At 43.2% G+C, this 19,284-nt stretch overlaps 1 protein-coding gene across 3 annotated transcripts in view; it reads right to left on the bottom strand.

Annotated features, from left to right (window-relative positions):
- Window positions 1–806: 806 nt before the first annotated feature.
- CRTC1 (CREB regulated transcription coactivator 1) overlaps window positions 807–19,284 on the bottom strand; it is a 52,634-nt gene continuing 34,156 nt past the window's right edge. For 2 of the 3 annotated variants that reach the window (XM_068661747.1, XM_068661748.1), the window contains 4 exons: window positions 18,754–18,855; window positions 13,552–13,638; window positions 12,540–12,720; window positions 807–11,751 (listed from right to left, as the gene is read on the bottom strand). In XM_068661747.1, coding sequence (XP_068517848.1) covers window positions 11,540–11,751; window positions 12,540–12,720; window positions 13,552–13,638; window positions 18,754–18,855 — 582 coding nt within the window. In that variant the 3' untranslated portion in view covers window positions 807–11,539. The remainder of the gene's footprint in view (window positions 11,752–12,539; window positions 12,721–13,551; window positions 13,639–18,753; window positions 18,856–19,284) is intronic. The other variant, XM_068661749.1, reaches the window with a different exon arrangement.

Genomic DNA, 19,284 nt, shown 5'->3' with positions numbered 1-19,284 from the left:
GTCTACTCAGCCTTGCAATGATCGACTTAATTACGCTTCACACAGAACACTGAACCAGAATGACAGCTTTCTGCCCAGCACGCCTGTCCCTTAGGTCAGAATACTGATCATAGATGAACCTTTCCCACAGAGAAGCATACAACAGCATCAGAAAAAGAGGAGTTCCACTCAAAAGAACAGTGAAATAACTGCCCAAGCTGCGGGAGTTGGTCATTCTCAGACAAAGAGAAGCACTGCCTTGGTAGGATAAAACTTTCTTGCATCACTGACTCCATTTACCTCTACAGTGATGACCAATGTAACACAAGATTTACTGCAGTGAAAGCTACACCCACTTGTTACAGCATGAATGTGTGATGACTTAAGCAGGCACGTGTGCACATTTACATGCTCATTTGCTTTCAGAAAACCCAACAGCTCACATGTACAAGACAGACTCTCCTTATCCTAAAATGCTCTGACACTACGCAGTAGTCCAGGACATGACCAATCCTCTGACCTAAAAGCAGAGACAGTCATTACACCATCACCAACACACTTAGAACTCAGGGACACCTGGAGATAGCTCACAGTCTGAGACTTAGCACAGTGCTTTCCATCTTTTAGATCACTCTGCAGTTTCTTCATGAAGACTAACATGGAGTTCAGTTTTCAGAGCTGTAAGAAGCCAGATAACCAAAATAATTCCATTTTGCCATTTCTTCATAAACATGAGCACTGAAAACACTAATATTTCAACACTGAAAACCTTCAGTCAAAAAGCAAACAAACAACAAACAAAACTAAGGAAGAAAAAGCTAAGCAGCCAGAGACAAAAACATTTGAACTTTTATTACATTTCATTTACAAATAATGCAAAGATACAAAGACAAAAGCCTTCACACAAAAAAGAAAAGATTGAAAAGAATGTACATTTAGTTGAGCTGCTTTTTCACATCATTTCTCAGATTGCAAACACTTAAAGCCAACTTCAGTTTTCCACTTTACCTATAGAAAAACACAATAAATAAAACTTTTATGTCGCAGGGACAATTTTTCCAGAGTTCCTGTGCCACCAACACTGTAGCTGAATATAGGATTGCATATATCAGTGAAATAATCCACAAATTATTTTAATAGAAAAAGTTAACTTGTAAAGAACAGTATATTATACTGTCTCTGAAAATGCATAAATCTGACATTTTTCCCCAAGCTCAACGAACTACATAAAGTTGTTTTTAGCTGCCAGTCTGTGAGAGAAGCTGCCAAAAGCAGCTGTATTTAATTTTATTAAAATCAAACTTTCCCTTCATACGTACTAATACATTTTACTTCCACTTCTTCTATAAGGAATCCTTCCACAGATGGGGGCTCTGTTAAGGTAACAAGTAAAAGTATCTAAAAGTTCTAATTCCTCCCCAAATAAAACCTCAATATCTACTGTCTTATTAGTTAATAGCTGACTGAAATACAATATTTTAATTACTATGCTGTATAATGCTGACCAAAGATCGGTGGATGTGTATACAGTATATTTATACACACAGTTATCTCCTGTGTAGATGCTCATGCCATGAATATTCAGGATCCAGTAAGTAAAGAAAGTTTTGTTTAAGCAAGCCCTATCCCCCCCAACATTTTGCCCCATAAATATTATCATGTAACTTTTATGCTCGTCACCTACTCTGCAAGAACAGAAGTTTTACCTATTTATCTTCTCTATATTTAACATCTTAGAAATCCCAAAATTGAGCCAAGCTTAATCTTTTCCTTTCAAATGGAGGCTTGTAATATTACGCATAAGCAAGGATATTTGATAACTGCTTGCTTTTCTTTCTTGACAAATAGCCAGAGCAGATTTTGTTGAATTAAAAAATTGCCCTTTGTATAGTATAATTCAACTCAATTTCTATGAGTAAGTTTAAGCCTGTAAAATTTCTGAAGGAAATACTGACGCTCCACTACTACAGTTGCAGAAACCAGTTCTTAAATTGGATTTATAAATGGAGACCTTTCATCCCTTTTTTCTAAACCACAGTATAAAAAAATCGGATTGAATAATCCATAGGACATGTACAAATGAACTTTACATTTCACTGTACAGATACAGCAGTTCAAAAGGCAGAGTAAGATACAGCGTTCTGAAAGCAGATGTCCCTAATGAGAGCCAACAGCACTTTGTCAGTATATCCCTTTGTACTTTGCTCTTTAAATGATTCTAGCTCAGACTGACTTCACATCTGAAAACCCTGCCCTACTTTCACAGATTTAGTCAAGATTCATTGCAAATATAAACCTCTTACCACGAGCTGAAGCCTTATCCAAGGCTTCCCTTCACCATTAGTCAATTATGACAATTTAAGCTTATTGAGGGAAGAACTTCTATTGCACATTTACGGGAAGAGCTGAAGGGTGGATGAATCTGCACAGGTCTCAGACTAATCTTTAAAGATTTAGCAAAATTTGCATGTGGTAAAGAATAACATTCTCAGGGGCAGAATACACATTTTTCTGTAACTCTACGTATTCCTATTTAGAAATCTCAACCGCAATTTAAAAACCTCCCAGCTTACTTGCAGAAAAGGGTGCCCTTCGACAGATTTAAAAGCTTTTATCTGCATGAGGTTGTAATTATACTCGATACAGAAAATCTGAATGAATCAGAGCTTATAGTCAGGCAAATTTCTATTTGATATACGTGCTGTCACACAGCACTTCCACTAGAGAGCGTTTTATAGACTTGGAACCTCAAAGCAACACGATACAGATCAATCCCCTCCCTTCCTTTCCTCGCACCACAACGAATCACCTCCCAAAGGAAGCAGTAAACAGAATCTTTTGAGATATTTAAAACACCAGTGGAAACCACCACGCAGCGAGCAGTTCTGCTCTGGCAGAAAAGAAGTGTCAAGGCCTGAGAACGTTTGGCCCTGTACAAATCACAAAAATGAGAGATGAATTGACTCGGTTTAGGACAAGCAGTCTCACACTCTCTACAATCTCTGAGACTTGCATTTCTCCAGCAGAAGCACTGAATATTTGGGTTTTGTCTCATTTTCACATACATGTTTGAGAGTTGTTAAGTCTCTTACTGTAAGGCTCAAATGCAGCTCCTGCTTGGAGAGCAAATTTTCCAGGAACAAGAGCAGGGAGGGAGATTTTGTGACCGGTTCAGCAGTCTCGCAATTCACACACAGAGCTGTCTGTTGCAATCCTAGTTCTGTTTGTCCTACTTTGTTTATTGACGGATATTCTAAGGTTGACCAGGAAATGAAATCTAGATAAGATTCACGTTGTTTAACTGCCCTCCCATCCACCCCAAGCCTCTGAGGGTTTTGAAAATGTTTAGCAGAAGAGTAAAACACTGTAAGAAAGCAATTGTCATTTCACTCATCTGTCTGCATGTTAAACACCCACTGGGTTCTAACACAGCAAGGTCCACTTCATCCTGACTCCTGTGCCACATAAAAATGAGAAATACATAAACTATATCCTATAAAACAAAAACTTGATCTAACAGATATTAAACAACAACCATTTTAAGAGCAACAAAAGCCACAACCATGCCTAATTCAAACCCAGGGGATGTCCAGGGTGCCCTTGGGCAGACACAAACCTTACCGAGCCAGCTCCGCAGGAGACCTCAGGTTAAGGTCTTGTGAAAAACGTCACCGGCACCTCCTCTCCTGCTCCCTGCGTTAACCCAGGTTCTGTGCCCTCCCTCTGAGCTTTCTGCCACAGTTTCCAGCAAACTAGTCCAGCCCTAGCTCAGGCTGTCTGACTACAAAGCCTTCACTTCTAGAACTGAAATTAAAGCACGCCTCGAGCTCAGGTTTATGCTGCAAGACAGGAAAGTTACCGTCATTAGCACCAAAGGGACACACAAGTACTGCTCGGTTTTTCAATTCTCTTGTTCTAGGTGAGTAGGCAGGTATGGACACATGTACACAGAGTTCTCCAAACAGACAGCACCTGGACAAGCTTAAAAAACACAACGAAGAAGCAAAATACAAAGCTAAGTCTCCGGTGCCCTGGCTGCCAAAGCGCTGATGCACACAAGGTTGCCCAGACTCCGGCCTCTCATCCCAGCCAAGCTCCTTCAGCCGCAGTCACACTAACCAAGGGCAAAGACTCAACACTGCTCATTTCCAACCATTAGCTCAAAGCAGAGGAGACAACTTGGTCAAAACAGGGTTTTAAGGAAAAAAATCCAGCCTCTTGACGTCAGCCTGCTCAAGGGGAATTGGTGCCTAGCAGCCAAAACGCCGCCACACCCGCTGGTCCCAAGGCCCGTGCACGCAGGCAGGAGCAGGTTCCCAGGTGGGCTCAGGGACCTCCAAGAAACATCCCTGGCCCCGCTGCCTGTTCCCAGTCTCCCATCAGGCAGCACAGAAGGCTGTTTGTTAAAGGGGAGGATTTCTTACACCAGCTCGGATAAAGTGTTCCCTTCGCACATGGATAAAACTGTTAGCTTACAGCGCAGCTACCTGAAGTGGATAATTACTGTTCCCAACCAGCGCTACAGCTCAAATCATCAGTTTTAGTTTTGAGCTCAATGAAAGAAGCATGCAACTAGTGACAAATTAAATTCCACATGTACTCACTCTAAAACAAACTAGTTTAATATGTGCCCTACTTCAATGACAGATCCGCTTCCTAAAAACTGGGAAGACTGGCAAGAAAACGTAACTTATCCCCGGAGCAGTATGTTCCCACACGCAGCTCCCACAAACACTTTGATGAGCTTTTCTGCTGATAGGTTTATCAGCCTTGTTTGAACACATCAGCCACCGAGAGGAAATACTATCTGCAAATTTAACAAGTAGCAGTTTAGGAGTTTGTATAGGCTGAAGGCAGGCAAAATTAAGGAGTAAAACAGTCTAACCTGTCATCCCCACTTCCATCCTTATCATCATGCTGTACAAAAACGTCTGAAGTATTGTCACTGCTGAGAGCAGCGTCTCGCGAATGTGACAGCGATGACAGGAGTACCTGCGGCAGGCACAGCGTTAAGGGAAACACAGACACCGCAGTGACAGCTTCCTAACAGCTGCTGCTGACTCCAGAGCTGGGAGTCACCGCCGAGCACTTTCGCTCTGGTTTTTGTTCCGCAATCCCCAGCTGCAAGGTGGGAGGTACAATAGCAGAAATCCAAAGCGAAACGGATCCGCACAATGCTCACAATTTTGTCAGTTTTCCCCCCATGCAGAGCCAGCAGTCAACACTTTTGGTCTAATATCCTAAGTAAACCAGACAAGGCATTTTCTGTAAACCCTCCCAGCATTCTTGCTTGTACCAGGCTCCTTCCCAGCAGTCACCTGCCTTTTCCCTTGTAACGTGCACAACAGCAGCAAACCGCCCCGCTGCAGACAGCTCAGCATGGACAATTACTGCAGCCAGCCGGGGTGCGCAGCCACAGGCACCGGGAACACGAGTGCAATGGCAAAATCTCCAGGACCCGGCTGGACAACACAAAGGTGAGAGCCACCCGCTTCTCCCCACTGAAATACAGGAACTAACGGACCCACCGCCAGCGCAGCTCAACAGTTCAACGTATAAAGAAATTCTCTGACACTTGCATTCAGTCTGACACTTGCATTCAGTCAAACGCAACGCAGCTGCTCAGTTCTCTCTTTCTCTGTGCTGAATGCAGCCACAGCACCTCTACAGCCCGACTTCTAAGCATTTACCCCAGCACAAGCATTGTGCCAGAAAGCTCCTCGCTGGAGCCATACCTAGAAAACAGCAATAACCAAGGAAAACTGAAATTCAGAGAGAAATTTAGTTACCCAACAGCTCACCCAGGAAGTTACAGAAGTAACGACAACTCTTACAGCAGCCCATGAGAACGCAGGGCCCCCCCAGCTGCTGTCCCGCTGTGGTTGTCCAAACCCAGCTCTCATTGCAAAGAGCATCACCGCGATGCAGAAACAAAACACATCAGGGCAAAATGGATTCACCGTGTTTGAAACCCGAGGATGGAAGGTTCTACATCTGCTCTACAAAAACACAAACAGCACAGGAGGGAAGTCAAAGCATCACGTACAACGAGAAGCAGCACACAGGGACGGCTCCTGCTGGCTCTAACACACGGGCCTCGCTGGACACGCTGCATCTTAACCTGAAAAAGGGGTGCTGGCACCTGTTCTTGCTCTTCCTCTGACTTGCTCTCATTACCTGTGACCTTCAGAAATCCACAGTGCCCACACAGACTCTTCATATTTCAAAACCAGAAAACCTGCAACAGATCAAGAGCAAAGCATCTGTGCTGTCCGTTTTCTGCAGCGTTAGGGCAGGCGAGAAGAGATTTCACTGCCGGTCCAAAAGCAGACCACTATTTAGTTTCCTGCTATTTAGTTTCTTTAAAAGAAGCAAAGGACTTAGAGCAGATGTATTTGGAAGGGTTAGGCAAGGCTCTTCACGCTCATCAGGCAATTACCAACATTAAGTTGACAAGTGAGACTTGAACCACTTCTCCGACCAGCACTCCTCGCTACTTACAGTCAGCACATTACACAGCGACGTTTTATTTCTATCTGGATTCTCTTTGCTTTCTTTTCTTGTTACGCTCTCTGCCGTGTACTTTTCCTGCAGTTGCCTCTATGGCAGCCCCAAGTCCATTTACTGAAGAAAACAGTAAACATATTTTACCCCTTTAGGCCTTTATTTTGATAAAATTGGTCAAGCCCACATAAGGCAATATACACCACAGTTAAAACCACCCCCCTCCCCCCCACAAAAAAAGAAAATAAATAACACAAATGAATATTGTACGTAATGTAGTGTTTTGTTTTGCAGTATAGAAATTCCACACAATGATTCTGTTTAAAAAGGTAAAAATGATTTATAATACACAGTTATAATGTCATCATGGTGCCCGCATAGAAAACTGACATGCAATCCATGCCTACACTGCGCAGTATAAATAATATGCAACTAAAAATACAAAGAACAGGAACACTACAAATTTTTTTTTCCGCTTTTTTGTTTTTTAAAAAGAACATACACATGTAACAAACGCTACCTGCGCTTTCACATTGCCATCACAGTGACGGGGGTTCCATTTGTCAGAGGAATAAACGCTTTTCTCCTGAAAGCACAGCATACAATTGAACCTAGGGTATGATGAGGGGGCTTTCCTCTTCCTTACGGGACAGAGGGGGTTTCCAAGGCGAGTACCATGCTCAGCAAGGGGCAGATCTCCAGCCTTAAGTATTTTTTTTCTACCGAAATCTGAGGTTTTAGAAATGGACGCTGCCAAGACCTAATTTTTGGAGGATACTTGAACAATTCTACGTTATTGGATGCTGCTTTTACAAACACTCAGAGGGCAGCTCTTCCTCTTAGCTGAAAGTTTTAAGCATTTCTGTTGCATGGGTTTGCACCAGGGTTCCTCAGGCGCACTTTTTTAGAAACTCAATCCAATCGAATTTTCAAAAAGGTGATAAAACATCCAAACCATTAATAATTTCTTTGATTAATTTGCAGCCTCTTTCTGGAAACCTTTTCCCCTCTTTAAAAATAAAAAATAAAGGAACAACTCAAAGGTTCTCTGTACAGGAAAGGTTTTGCACAGTCAAAAGATCGCTGGCGAAGTGTTCACTGACATGCAGAAGCAGTAGTGAGCTGACAGGTTGGGTGCTGCCTGCGGTCGGTCACACATGCAGCAGAGAAGGACCTCAACTCGGCCTGTGCAGATTCATTGGAAAGAGAATGCAGACTGCTATGTACAACGACGAGAGCCTCCCCCCCCCCCACCCGCCTGCACTGCAAGGAACAGCAGAAGTCTGGTTTTTCTTTTGAAAGTCACAGTATTTTATACACTGAAAGTTTATTCCTATTAATTCCCCATTGTATTGGCAAATGCAACAGTCTAGCTTGGGAACTTTTTAATATATATATTTATATATATAAAAAAAACACATGTTGTAGGGAGGGGGAGGGTTCATTCAGCAGGTATGTTTGGACAGTAACCCTTTGAGACACCAGACAGTTTCAAGATTTAACTGGAAAAGATACAAATAATACTTTTTTTTTTTTTGCCAAGTGATCGTTTTCCTTTCTGCTCTCATCCATCCCTGGACTGTGAGGGCCAACCACTCCCAACAGCTCTCACCCTTTTACAGGCAATTTAAAACGAAAACTGTGCTAATAGGTTTTTAAATATTATCACTTGTTCCCAAAACACCGGGGATTTGCTCCACGTTTACATTTGACGAATTAATATTGTTTTTGCTTTAAAAGCAGCCTTATGCATATACGCACTTAAAAATATAACCTTTAAGGGGAGAGGGGGAGAAAAACCCCTCCTAAGCGCAGCTCGTACGCGACGCTGTCAAGAAACTGGCCTTCTGGGAAGCAAAATGCAAGAGCTGTTGAAAGAACTGCTCCGGTTCTCAAAGGGTCAGTAATAAAAGCAGCTTGCCTGCCCGCTACCGGGGCTCGAGAGATGAAGCACATTTTCATACACGGCCGTCATCTGCTTCCCACGATGACTTCATCTTCTTCCCACTCTCAAAGCACCCTTCTCCGTTTGCCCCACAAGAAAGGAACAAAACCTGTATTTCTCTCAACTAGATGGTCCCTAATTTTGACAGTTGCATCCAGACGTGTTATTTTTAAATTAAGGCCATTTTAAATGTCTACTTACAAGTCTAATAAACAAGATCTCTTATATACACATGTAGTTTTAAAAAAAATTAGAAGGTAGCATTTAGCAACAGCTCCCTGTAAAAGTCTCCAGTTAGGAATCTGATCTCCTACTTGGATGCTTCATTCTGAAGTGACTCTGGTTTTAAAAAAATAGATCACAAACAAGAATTTACATGCATGAGAGTCATTCGAACAAGAGAGCGATACAGACAGAAATCCCATCGAGGAACTAACAGTACTGTCAAAGAGACTATGTGAACTGCAAGAAGCGCATCCGGCTCACACTGTACCTTTCGGCTGTTTCAAAGCAAAGGACTCCGAGTCACCTGTGCCCCAAATACTCTTGTTCTTTTAGGGTATCCTCCTGTTCGAAGCTACCTCTGTTTTGTTTTTTTTTTCTTAAATTGAAAAAGCGTTAGCAATCTGAAATAAGCAGACATCAGGAGTTAGCATGTACTACCGGGTGTAAATCCTAACAAACATTTTCAACAAAGATGCAGGAAAACCTCTCAGTTGCATGGGAAGGAACAAACGAAAAAGACACAGGTAAGCAAAGAGATCTAAAGAAAAATACTTTTAGTGCAAATGGTCAACTAATGGCACAGATGTGAGCAAACACGCACCCAAATTAGAGAGATCCCAACAACGATTCTGCTCAGCAGTGTTTGCATGAATCTCAGGACGGCGTCCCACAGATTTCTGGAAGCACACAGAAACCTAGTATAACTCATTAAGAGCAGTCCAGCTCCTCCGTATCGCTTGCTGAAAACAGCAAGAAAATCCTTCTCGAGGGGAACGGGGCAGGGAGGTCAGGTAGAAGTGCTGAGGGGATTTTTTTTTTGCTTAGAAAAATGACAGCTGAGATAGAACTGACACCATTTTAGACAAAATACAGACTCAGGTGATGCAGAGCGAGTTGAAAGAGAGCAGATATGGAACGCCCATGCCAGGGATGGGCATGGGAAACAACAAAACAACTCGTCTTGAAATGAAAACAAAGCCCAGCTCTTTTACTGAGGCTGTATTTAACAAAAATAGCTGTGGATGTCCACCCCCTGCTGCATGGAAATGCTTCCTCTAGCTGCTATTCATTAACCTCACATTCGGGGTGTTATACACAACATAATTTTTTATTTGTTAATGAAACTCAAAATAATGTTAACTCCTAGCTTCTACTAATAAGGGACGTGTACTTACGGGGTGTTACTGCAGAGGTTACAGTGCAGTGCTGCCAGCATTTCAACAGTGCCCCGCTAACTACTCTACGCCTCCTGGGCTCTTGATAAATCCTTAAACATATTTTTCAGACCTGATAAAGTCCCAAGTGCAGAGATTTGGGAATCATCATAAGTTCAGCCATGATATTTAAGTAAAATCACCAGTTCAGTCAATGAGTTGTTTCTGTTCTTTTTTTTTTTTTTTTAAAATCTGCCATTGATAAAGTGTCATTCATCATCCCGTTTTACTGCAGCACAGAATATTAACAAGGACTAACAGAAATAGTCTATTATGAATTTAACAGAATCTCAACCTGTTCAAGGATACAGTACTATTTCACTGCAGAACAAGCTATTTTTTCCCCAGGGTGAAAGAAGGAATATTGAAGTTCCTGCCACCCTATCTCGACTCTAAGAGGGAAACATCTAGACTTGTCCTAGGCTTCCTTACTTCTGCTCAACATCTGTTTAAAATTCCAGTTAGTTAAAAATACCTATATATATAATATATATAATATACTTCTGGAATAAAAACACAAAAAGATGTACTGTACAAGTATTATGTAGAGTGCTTCAACTGGCTGTATGTAGTTTAGCTACTTTGCTAATATCCAAATACTTAAATAAAAAAAATCATAAATAATGGTAACAGAATAAGTAATGAATAAGAATAAAAAATAAAAAATCATGGTTTGAGCCAGGCATTGCTATAGAAATGCCCTTCCTGTTGCCCAGGAATCTCTCACAAAGTAAAGTTAGAAATACACTCTGCAAGTTAGTCTCCTATATTCTTTTAGCTGCTTTAAAATGTTCTGATCCTTCCTCCGTGCTAATCAAGTAATGAATTATAGTACTTTTTTGTGTGCTCAGAAATGCTATATATATGTATACATATATATAAATATATATATTACATATATATCTGTTAAAAAAAGCTTGGAAAATAGTGTTTACAGTCGCCTTTTTGACTAGCCGGCTACCAAAGGCCGTGGGGCTGCCCGGCTGCTTTTCTGCTTTGCCAAGTACACGAGTTTGCTCAGGGCATGAGAAGAGGCAGTGGGTGCAGGACGACAGTCAGGGGAACGGACCTGGAAACAAACATGGCATATCGATAAAGGAAGAAGCGTTTTACTCTACAAAGCAGCTGTCACGAAGCAGAGTCAAAACCGCAGAAGCTCCCCCAGCCCCTCCCGGAGGGTGGCAACGCAGAGATTTGCTTTCGAATCGGTGGGGGGAGAGGGGAGGGGGGGGACAGTCCTCAGCTCCTTTCCCCGTCCCAAGCAGCAGCCAACGATTTGGTACGTTAGAAAGAATCTCTTTACCCTCGGCTCTGGACCTTCCTCGCCTGCCCGAAAAAACACCCCCTCCTAGTGCAAAGGATAAATCGACAACTGAACGCTGGAGCTTTGGTGGGGGGGAAGGGGGGGGCTCTGGAGAGGAGAAGGCTGATGGAAACTCCTTACTCATTAATGGCAACGAGTGGGTAAGGGGTGAAATACGGCGCGACAGGGAGTGGGGGGTCTGCAGCGCTGCAAGCTTAGAACGACAAGCTTTTACTCATTGTACACGTTGTACAGGACAGAGCTACCGCTCTCGGTAACCCCTGTTCTGACACGACTGACCCTGGGGACTCTCTAGTTCGGCTGGGCGCCAGGAACAAGCGCCGTTCCCAAGCTCCTGGTGTCCACGCTTCACAGCCGGTCCATCCTGAACGTGTCCTCTGTGGCGGGGTCGGTGAGGACCATGTCTGGGTCATTCAGCATGTGCAGTCCATCCAAGGTTAAAGGGTCAATTTTGAGTTCATCCAGAGGGAACTGGGAATCCGTGTCAAAGCTGACATCGCCCACTCCTGCCAAAGAGCTGGTCAGTTCTTTTGATAAGCTGGGAGGAGATTCTCCTGTCACTGTGGGGAAGAGAAAGGTACCAGCAGGCCTTAGCAAATCTGTATTCTCCAGGCAGAAAAATTAGATGAAGTGATAATACAGCTTGCAAAAATCCTGGAATACTTTATGGAAGGCTAGAGTTCAGACAAGAAAAATCTATCCTCATCTCCAGCTGGATGAATTACAGATTCGTCAGAGCATTTCAAAGTCATCGTAATGACCCACCACAAAGCAGCGTTCGTCTATGGACATTTGGGGGCTACGAACTGGTGTCACTTTAGCTTCTCTCCCCCTTAGGTTTAGGAACAAAAACCCCAATTTACATGACTCTAATCAGCAAGAGTCCTGGGCTGAAATACGGATTACGCTACCGTTTTCTCAGTGATCCGTGCAGAAACTGTTTCCAAATGTCCAACCGTGACCAGATTCGCTACCATATGTAACAGTAAAAAATCCTGCGGTTGGCAAGCTTGAACGGAGCAGCAGAGGAAAAAGTTCAGCTTTCACAGCTCCTCCCTCACTAAGGCACAGGATGCAGCAACTTCAGAGGCAGGGGAGCTCTGTAAGGCAATTAGTGCTGCTGCTGCATGCTCTGCCTGCTCGCTGGGATCAACCAAGAGCCATCAGGCTCCCTGGCACTCAGGAAATACTCCAGACCATAACAGGAACATTTACACAAGGCGAAACACCACCTTCAAAGGTGGCAGTACCCTTTTCCTCTCTTGGCTCACTGCTAACGTTGCACAACGAAGATAAAATCCAGCACCGGGATGGTTTTACCCATCTGGTAAGTCTGCAGTGCCCTTACCTGTAAGAATGATGTTGGGGATGTTTCCATGGCTGGAGTAATTCAGCTGCTGCGAGTCCTGCAAGCTGCCATGACTGCCGGTAAGTCCCATCATGGCTGCCTGGGAGTAGTTCAGGGTGGAACAAGGGCTGTACAGGCTGTTGGAACTAATGGCGTTTTCTATCATATTAAACTGTTCGAGCTGAAGACCAAGGTACAAAGGAAATTGTTACTTCCAACCGTCAAGGAACACAGCAAAAAATAACTTACAAAGCTCAAGTTATGGGAAGTAGAGTTGAGAAAGACAGGCAAACAAATTCATCTTTAGGTTTTGTTGATCAAAATACGGTCTATTTTCACTCAACTTTCCAGAATACTTCACTGCCAAATTCAGAGTGCAGGGAAATGAGGGGAGAATGGATGCCAAAATAAAACTGTTGCTTTCAATATCAGAAGAACGAAAAGAAAAGGTAGCTTTAAAGCAAGGTAAAATAAATAAATAAATGAAACAATTCGTGCCATTAACTCAGGTATCTGCCCATCAAGCGCTGCCTCTCAGAAGCCATCTCATTTTTATCTGCTACCAGAGCATATTTAACAGCTGAATGAATCAATGCACTGGCTGGCCAAAGCAACAAGGGTGCAGGTCTGCCTGCTAGGTTTTGGTACTGTACATGAGTTGTTTGCCAATTTCAGGAGTAAACATTGTTAGCACATACACGTGAACCCTTCCCAAATGTGGCTACAGCCAGAAACGTCCATATTTATTTATTTTCATTATTTCTAATCCAATAATCTTGGCAGAACACCTTGAAAAACATCTGCTCTGTTGGCTAAGAGGGAGGAAAGGGGAAAGAAGAATGGGGAGAAAAAAAATGGAAAAGAAATCCCTAAGTATTGCAAACTAAAAATGAGAGGTAAACTTAAAAGGACAAAATGTGCTATCACAGAAAATTATCAGAAGTTGAATTATATTTACTTTAAGCTGAAAGTGGCCGAAACATAGCTGAAAATCTGAGATGAATTTGCTCACCTGATGGGATAGGGCATTAGCCTGCCTAGCTGTCATCTGCTGATCATAATAGGAGTCACCAAATACACTCCCCAGAATGGAAGAATGCTGAAAACAAAACAGAGTCTTTATGGTGCAAAAATCTCACAAACAGAGGTACCCACGGCGTGCAAGTGACTCGAGCCTTCCAACCGATGCTTCTCAGAAGTTAGTTAGCAGTGCCCCGTTTTATTACCAGCCACTAACCACCACCACGTCCGTAAATATTCAGCGTTTCCCTCCACCACACAAATCCTTCCACGTTACGCTGCCTTTTGTTAAGCACAAAGATACAGTCAGGTAAACCAAACAAACTGCCTCACGGAGGACATACAACACAAAACTTCTGATTTATGAGTACAGACGAGTGCGCTAGGTAAGACGAGAAATAAAAAAAATCGCTCTGCAACTGCAGCTTTTTGGTGAACTTCTTTGTTTTGGTGACAGACGAACCCAGACAGAACCAAACTGCACGTTCAAAACGTGATGCAAAGCTGAGCCACGACCTGCGTGCTGGTGATAACTCACTGCCTCCGCAGCCTGGTGTCCGCTCAACAGCCAGCTTCACCGAGACAACAACATGCCAGAACAAAATTGACGTTTTACAGTCATTTCACTTTAGCTGGAGATCAGAAAAGTTAACGAGAAAAGCCCAGCAGAGCATGGAAGTTCATAGACAAGGAGGACAGGAGGAATTGTACAGCCTTACTAATTTTACTCTCTGCTGTAGCATGGCAATCATTTACCAGTGATTCTCCACCGTTTACAAGTTATTCTAGAGGTGACCAAGAATTTTAGGTCAATATTTTAACAATACTTTAATAATGCTCAGCACTACCCCAGAGAATTGCCACAAAGAAGAAAAATCACAAAGAGATCGCTCCTTATTTCAAACCACCACAAGCAAGCTCACAACGGAGCATCAATAAAAGATGGTGTGCATAAGAGCTGATTTTCGTGGAGTTAAATACCTCGCATAGCATTTTCCAGCTGTTTTATCTGCACATTAAAAGAAGAAGGCTACAAATTTTCTCCTTAAAAACCTAAGCAGTGTGTGTAATTAAGCAGAAGCCTAGGAGGCACAAGGACGGTTACACCAGCCAGAAACACTGAACAAAGATCAAGAAACTCAGAAACACGGGGTGATGTCCACAACAGTGAACATGAAAATCATCTCAGCAAACAGCACGTCACGTTTTAAGCATTCTCCTCCTACATCAGAAGCATATCTCGGTTTTATTTGCAGGCTGCATGCAAGGAAAAAAAGGAAAGTCTTGCACAAAACTACCGACACCCTCCAGGAGAGGAGACTATCATGAAAGAAATAATAATCTGCTCTTTTTAAAGCAAGTAAAACCCTTCCCACCTCCAGCCAGAGCCCTCAGCTATCACATCAGACAGACGTTTTTGGATAAATGTGGCATCAAGGGAGGAATTCACAGCCCAAGAACAGGGCTCTGTGAGGGAAGGTCGCTGAAGTTCAACCTGAGCCGCGCGTGCTGCACAGCTCCTTGCTGAGCAGATCCTGTTTGATCCCAGAACTGCTGGGAGCATCACTGCGAAGCTCTTTCCACCAGCTGCACGCGAGGGTGTGGGCAGGGTTCGGATGCACTTGGAGAAGAGAGAAATTTGCTGCAGAACAGCGCTGCTGGAGAGTGTCAGGAAGTTGAAACACAAACCTCACGGACCTCCGAGGGGCTGCGCTTTGAAGCGTGACACTGTCGGGGTCAGGAATAGCAGCAAACTGCCTCCAGATCTTTGTCAGAGATCATACAGGGACTTCTCAGTAAGGAAGGGTTTAACTGAATGAAGCCACCTCTTCCTTACAACTGACTAAATAGGGCCTGAATGGGTTTTTCTGGACAAAAGTATGATTTTGATTCACTGAGTTCACTTTCCTGTGTGTGTATGATGTGTCACAGCTGTGACTGCAGAACAGAAATGACAGCTTTGCAGCTTAACGCCCTACTCAGTGCCCTCCTCGGAAAGAGGTGAAACTGGGAACTTGGAGCCTCTTCCCATTTACCACTGGTCCTCAGCACCACGGGGGCTGCTCCATCCCCGTGAGACGGGGCTGCGAGGAAGAAACCAAACATCACAAGAGCACATCGCACTGGATGAGAGGAAAGCAAAGCCCTGCTACGAGGTTATACTCAAAAAAAATAATAACAAAAGCACTTTCCTTCTTCAAACCACTGACATCTTGCTTGTTGCCCTGCTACACCTTGATTGGCATGTTTTGATGGCTACTCAAACTCCACACTGTTCAACCTGCTGCATGTGCTGCGTAAAAAAAACAGCGTAGAGAGCATAGAGCTAACTCAAGCAAGCAGCTCAGGACCAGGCAGTTTCACTATCATGGGCAAATCATTCCCATCTTAAGCAGCAGACTCTGCTTTGGGACTGTGTGATGTTTTACAACACTCCCTAACAAAAAACTTGCACTTCAGTATGTCACATACTCGATGTAAATCGAAGCTGGTTTGGACCAGCACTAGAAATACAGTTTCTATTTGAGAGCTCCAAAGAGAACCAAGGTATGTTTTTTTTTTTTCCCATTTAATTTTTGACGTTTCATTTTTACAGGAGCTTTTCAGACATAGGGCAAAACCTAGGATTCCTGCATTCCACTAAGCATTGCTCCCAAGCTAAAAAGTTTAGGCTACAAGAAAAATAATGAACGGGAGACCAAAACTTGTGCAAGTCTACCTTGGTAACCCCTAACAAACCTTACAAGCCCATGTTTTCCCTCAGCCCTGAAATACACCAGTTATTACATTTTTAAGCACTGAATCTCCCAAAGGAAACCAACTGGAAATGTCATTACTTCAACACTTCGGAGCCCTAAAATAATTTATTGACAACTCCGACAAACATCTTGCTAACACCATCTCCTACAGAAACACTAGATGAGGTCTGTTTTGTCAACAGTACATCTCCTTGGGTTAATGATGTGGTGACTGCAAGGAAAAAAAGAAAACCACACAACCTCTGGCTTAAATTATTCGTCTAAAATACATACCATATTCTCCAGTATTCAGCCATTCTGCTAAAAAAAAGCAGATTTCTATCTAATTGGAAGTGTATGCCAGGTGTTAGAGGAGAAAAGCACAGTAGTAATAAACAAGCCACCGTCAGTGAAAAGCCATGCAAACACAAAGCTGAGAACTACAAGCAGAGCTTTCCGAGTCGTGTTTGAACAGGAAGACCTTCATGTAACAAACAAACAGCTCACACACAAGAGCAAATAGATTTGGAGATGTGGAAAGATGAAAAAAAAAAAAAAAAAAAAGCTTCTGGTGAATGAACCGTATGTGATAAAAATCAAACCACAGATCTCTATTTTTAGAGCATGTCACTCACATCACACTGATTCACTGCAGAGTGATTTAACCTAAAATTAATTGGAGAAACAGGAGCAAGTGGGAGATGTCTAACCCGGTCACACCTACTTTATTCCACTCTCACCAGCCAGTGCCAGACTGTGCCACAACGGGAACATTCTGCTGTTGGAACCAATCTGCTTTCACTCGTGGCAGATTATTCTGCAGACTAATGGATCCTGCTATTTGGGAGCTGCCCCCATAATCACAACCCAGTTTTTTCTTTCCCCATTGCTTCTCTCCACACCTGTATTTCCAGCCCCAAAAGTCCACTGCCACAGGCGACTCACTCTCCACTGCTACCTTTTGGTTTATTGATAAAGGTAGGAAAGCTACAGAGTTTTTATTCTAGCCAAAGTAGAGAAGTGTGTGGATACTTTTAAAGAGGACAATGCTGAAGTTAAGTAGTATTAATAAACCCTTCTCATTTTGCATGACTTCCAGTGTCCCGCTTGAAAATAGCAGAACATAAGTGAGAGTTTACAGGGTAAAACAGGCCCAGCAAGTAAAATTACAGCCAAGCCTTCACTCCCTGCACTCCAGTACTTCGGACTGACCAGTGGCAACAAGCCTGTGGATAAAACCAAGAGTTACTGAGAAGTCAAGGGGGAAAGAAAATCAATGCAAAATCAAAATCGTCTGTGCTGCCCAAGTGACAACTTGACCTGAGAATTTGCAGCAAGACTGGCAACAGCTTTGCTCTAGGTGACAGCCTAGAGAAGTAAGGTTGCGTGCTTCCTCTGAGCCACACACAGAACACAGCAGAACTGGCAGAAGCAGGCAGAAGGAAGAAGTTAAGAAGCAATTAAGCAAGGGTTAAGAAAATCCAGACAGTCCTGACACTCGGATCTCTTACTGAGCTTACCAGTGACCTGTCTCTGGCTAATGGCAAGGAGAGACGAAGCTTCTGCTTTGGAATCAGGTAGGGGTTACCTCCTTACAGCCTTAAACGTTAAACGACGAAACAGAAAATGTATTTTCAGACTCTGTTGTGATACTCTGTAAGTATTTTGCTCACCTTGCTTCTACAGGTGAGATTTGGGAAAGGGGCAGCCATGTGGATCTATTTCAGGAACATCAGATTATTTTTGTACTGAAAACGCACTCGGTTCCCTTACAATTAGGGCACCCTTAAAGAAGGCTTATTTTTAATTGTCTTGCAACTGGCAGATAAAAATTCCCTTTCACAGGTTTACACACACACTGAGCTAAGACTTGCATATAGGACACGTGGATGTACGGATATACATACACAGGAAGAAAAACCAGGTGGCATGCAAGACAGCATTTTCACTAACCCGTTACTTTCAAGCCACAAGTTGCTTATTTTAAGAGCATTTTCTACAATGTTTTCTTTCCAAGTGTATGTTCCCATGTGAAAAAGGTCCTGATGTAAATGCTTGTGGCCGTACAAGTGAGATTTAGTGCTGCAGGAAGTTTTCCTGCTACAGAAGGCACTTAAAAAGCTTCCCTCTCTTTCTCCCCTGCCCTCCCAGCCTCATCTGTCAGCTCCTCCACAATATTGCTAATTGAAAGGGCTCTACCTGGAGGTTCTGTCCACTACACACCCCACAGAAATACCTGTGTCAACAGTGCTCAAGCGAGTAGCTTTGATCAATCAAAAGGCAATTCACCAGCTATTGATAAACTCTGGAACTGAATGAAACCGCAAACAAGATGAGACACCAGGAATGCATGAGGCACATACAGTTACAGTGAGGCAACTATGGGTCAGTAATGGAGAGACTCAACTAAAAACAAACACGAGAAGCAAGGCCTGTGGAAGCACAGAGTCCCTTACTTGAGGGGAGCTGCCAGGAGAGAAGCCTTGATTGGAGACAGGAGAGGTGGGAGACTGGTTGGCTGGGGAGCCAGCATTACTGCGGTACTGCTGGAGTGAAGCCTACAGAACAACACAGAATTAAAGACCATGGGATTGATGGAAGGCTGGAAAGTTATCAACTGTTGGCGCACACAGCTTGAGGAAGCTGGGAGAACCATCCTCTTCAGCAACTCTTGGCTATACATGAAGACAGGATTACTGTGAACAATGCCGCAAAAAGGAGAAAGTTAAGGTACTGGCGCTGGGCTCGTCTGGCTGAGATCTAAGAGCAGGGCTGGGCTGTCGTACAACCAAAAACTATTTACATATTTTTTTCCCAGTGCTTTGAGTTCAATTACAAGAAAAATTTGTCAGCCAACTATTTAAGGAAAAGCAGTCTTGAAATCTGGGGCTATTTTCAAGTCAAACTCGATTGCCATACCCACACATTCTTAACCTGTGTTTACAGCACTCTGGAAATCCGTCTCACCTCACCCTGCCTCATCTTCA

This window comes from Anas acuta, chromosome 26, assembly GCF_963932015.1.
Source record: "Anas acuta chromosome 26, bAnaAcu1.1, whole genome shotgun sequence".
Classification (NCBI taxonomy): domain Eukaryota; kingdom Metazoa; phylum Chordata; class Aves; order Anseriformes; family Anatidae; genus Anas; species Anas acuta.
Note: the sequence above shows the minus strand (reverse complement) of the source record. Positions and strands in the feature narration are given on the sequence as shown.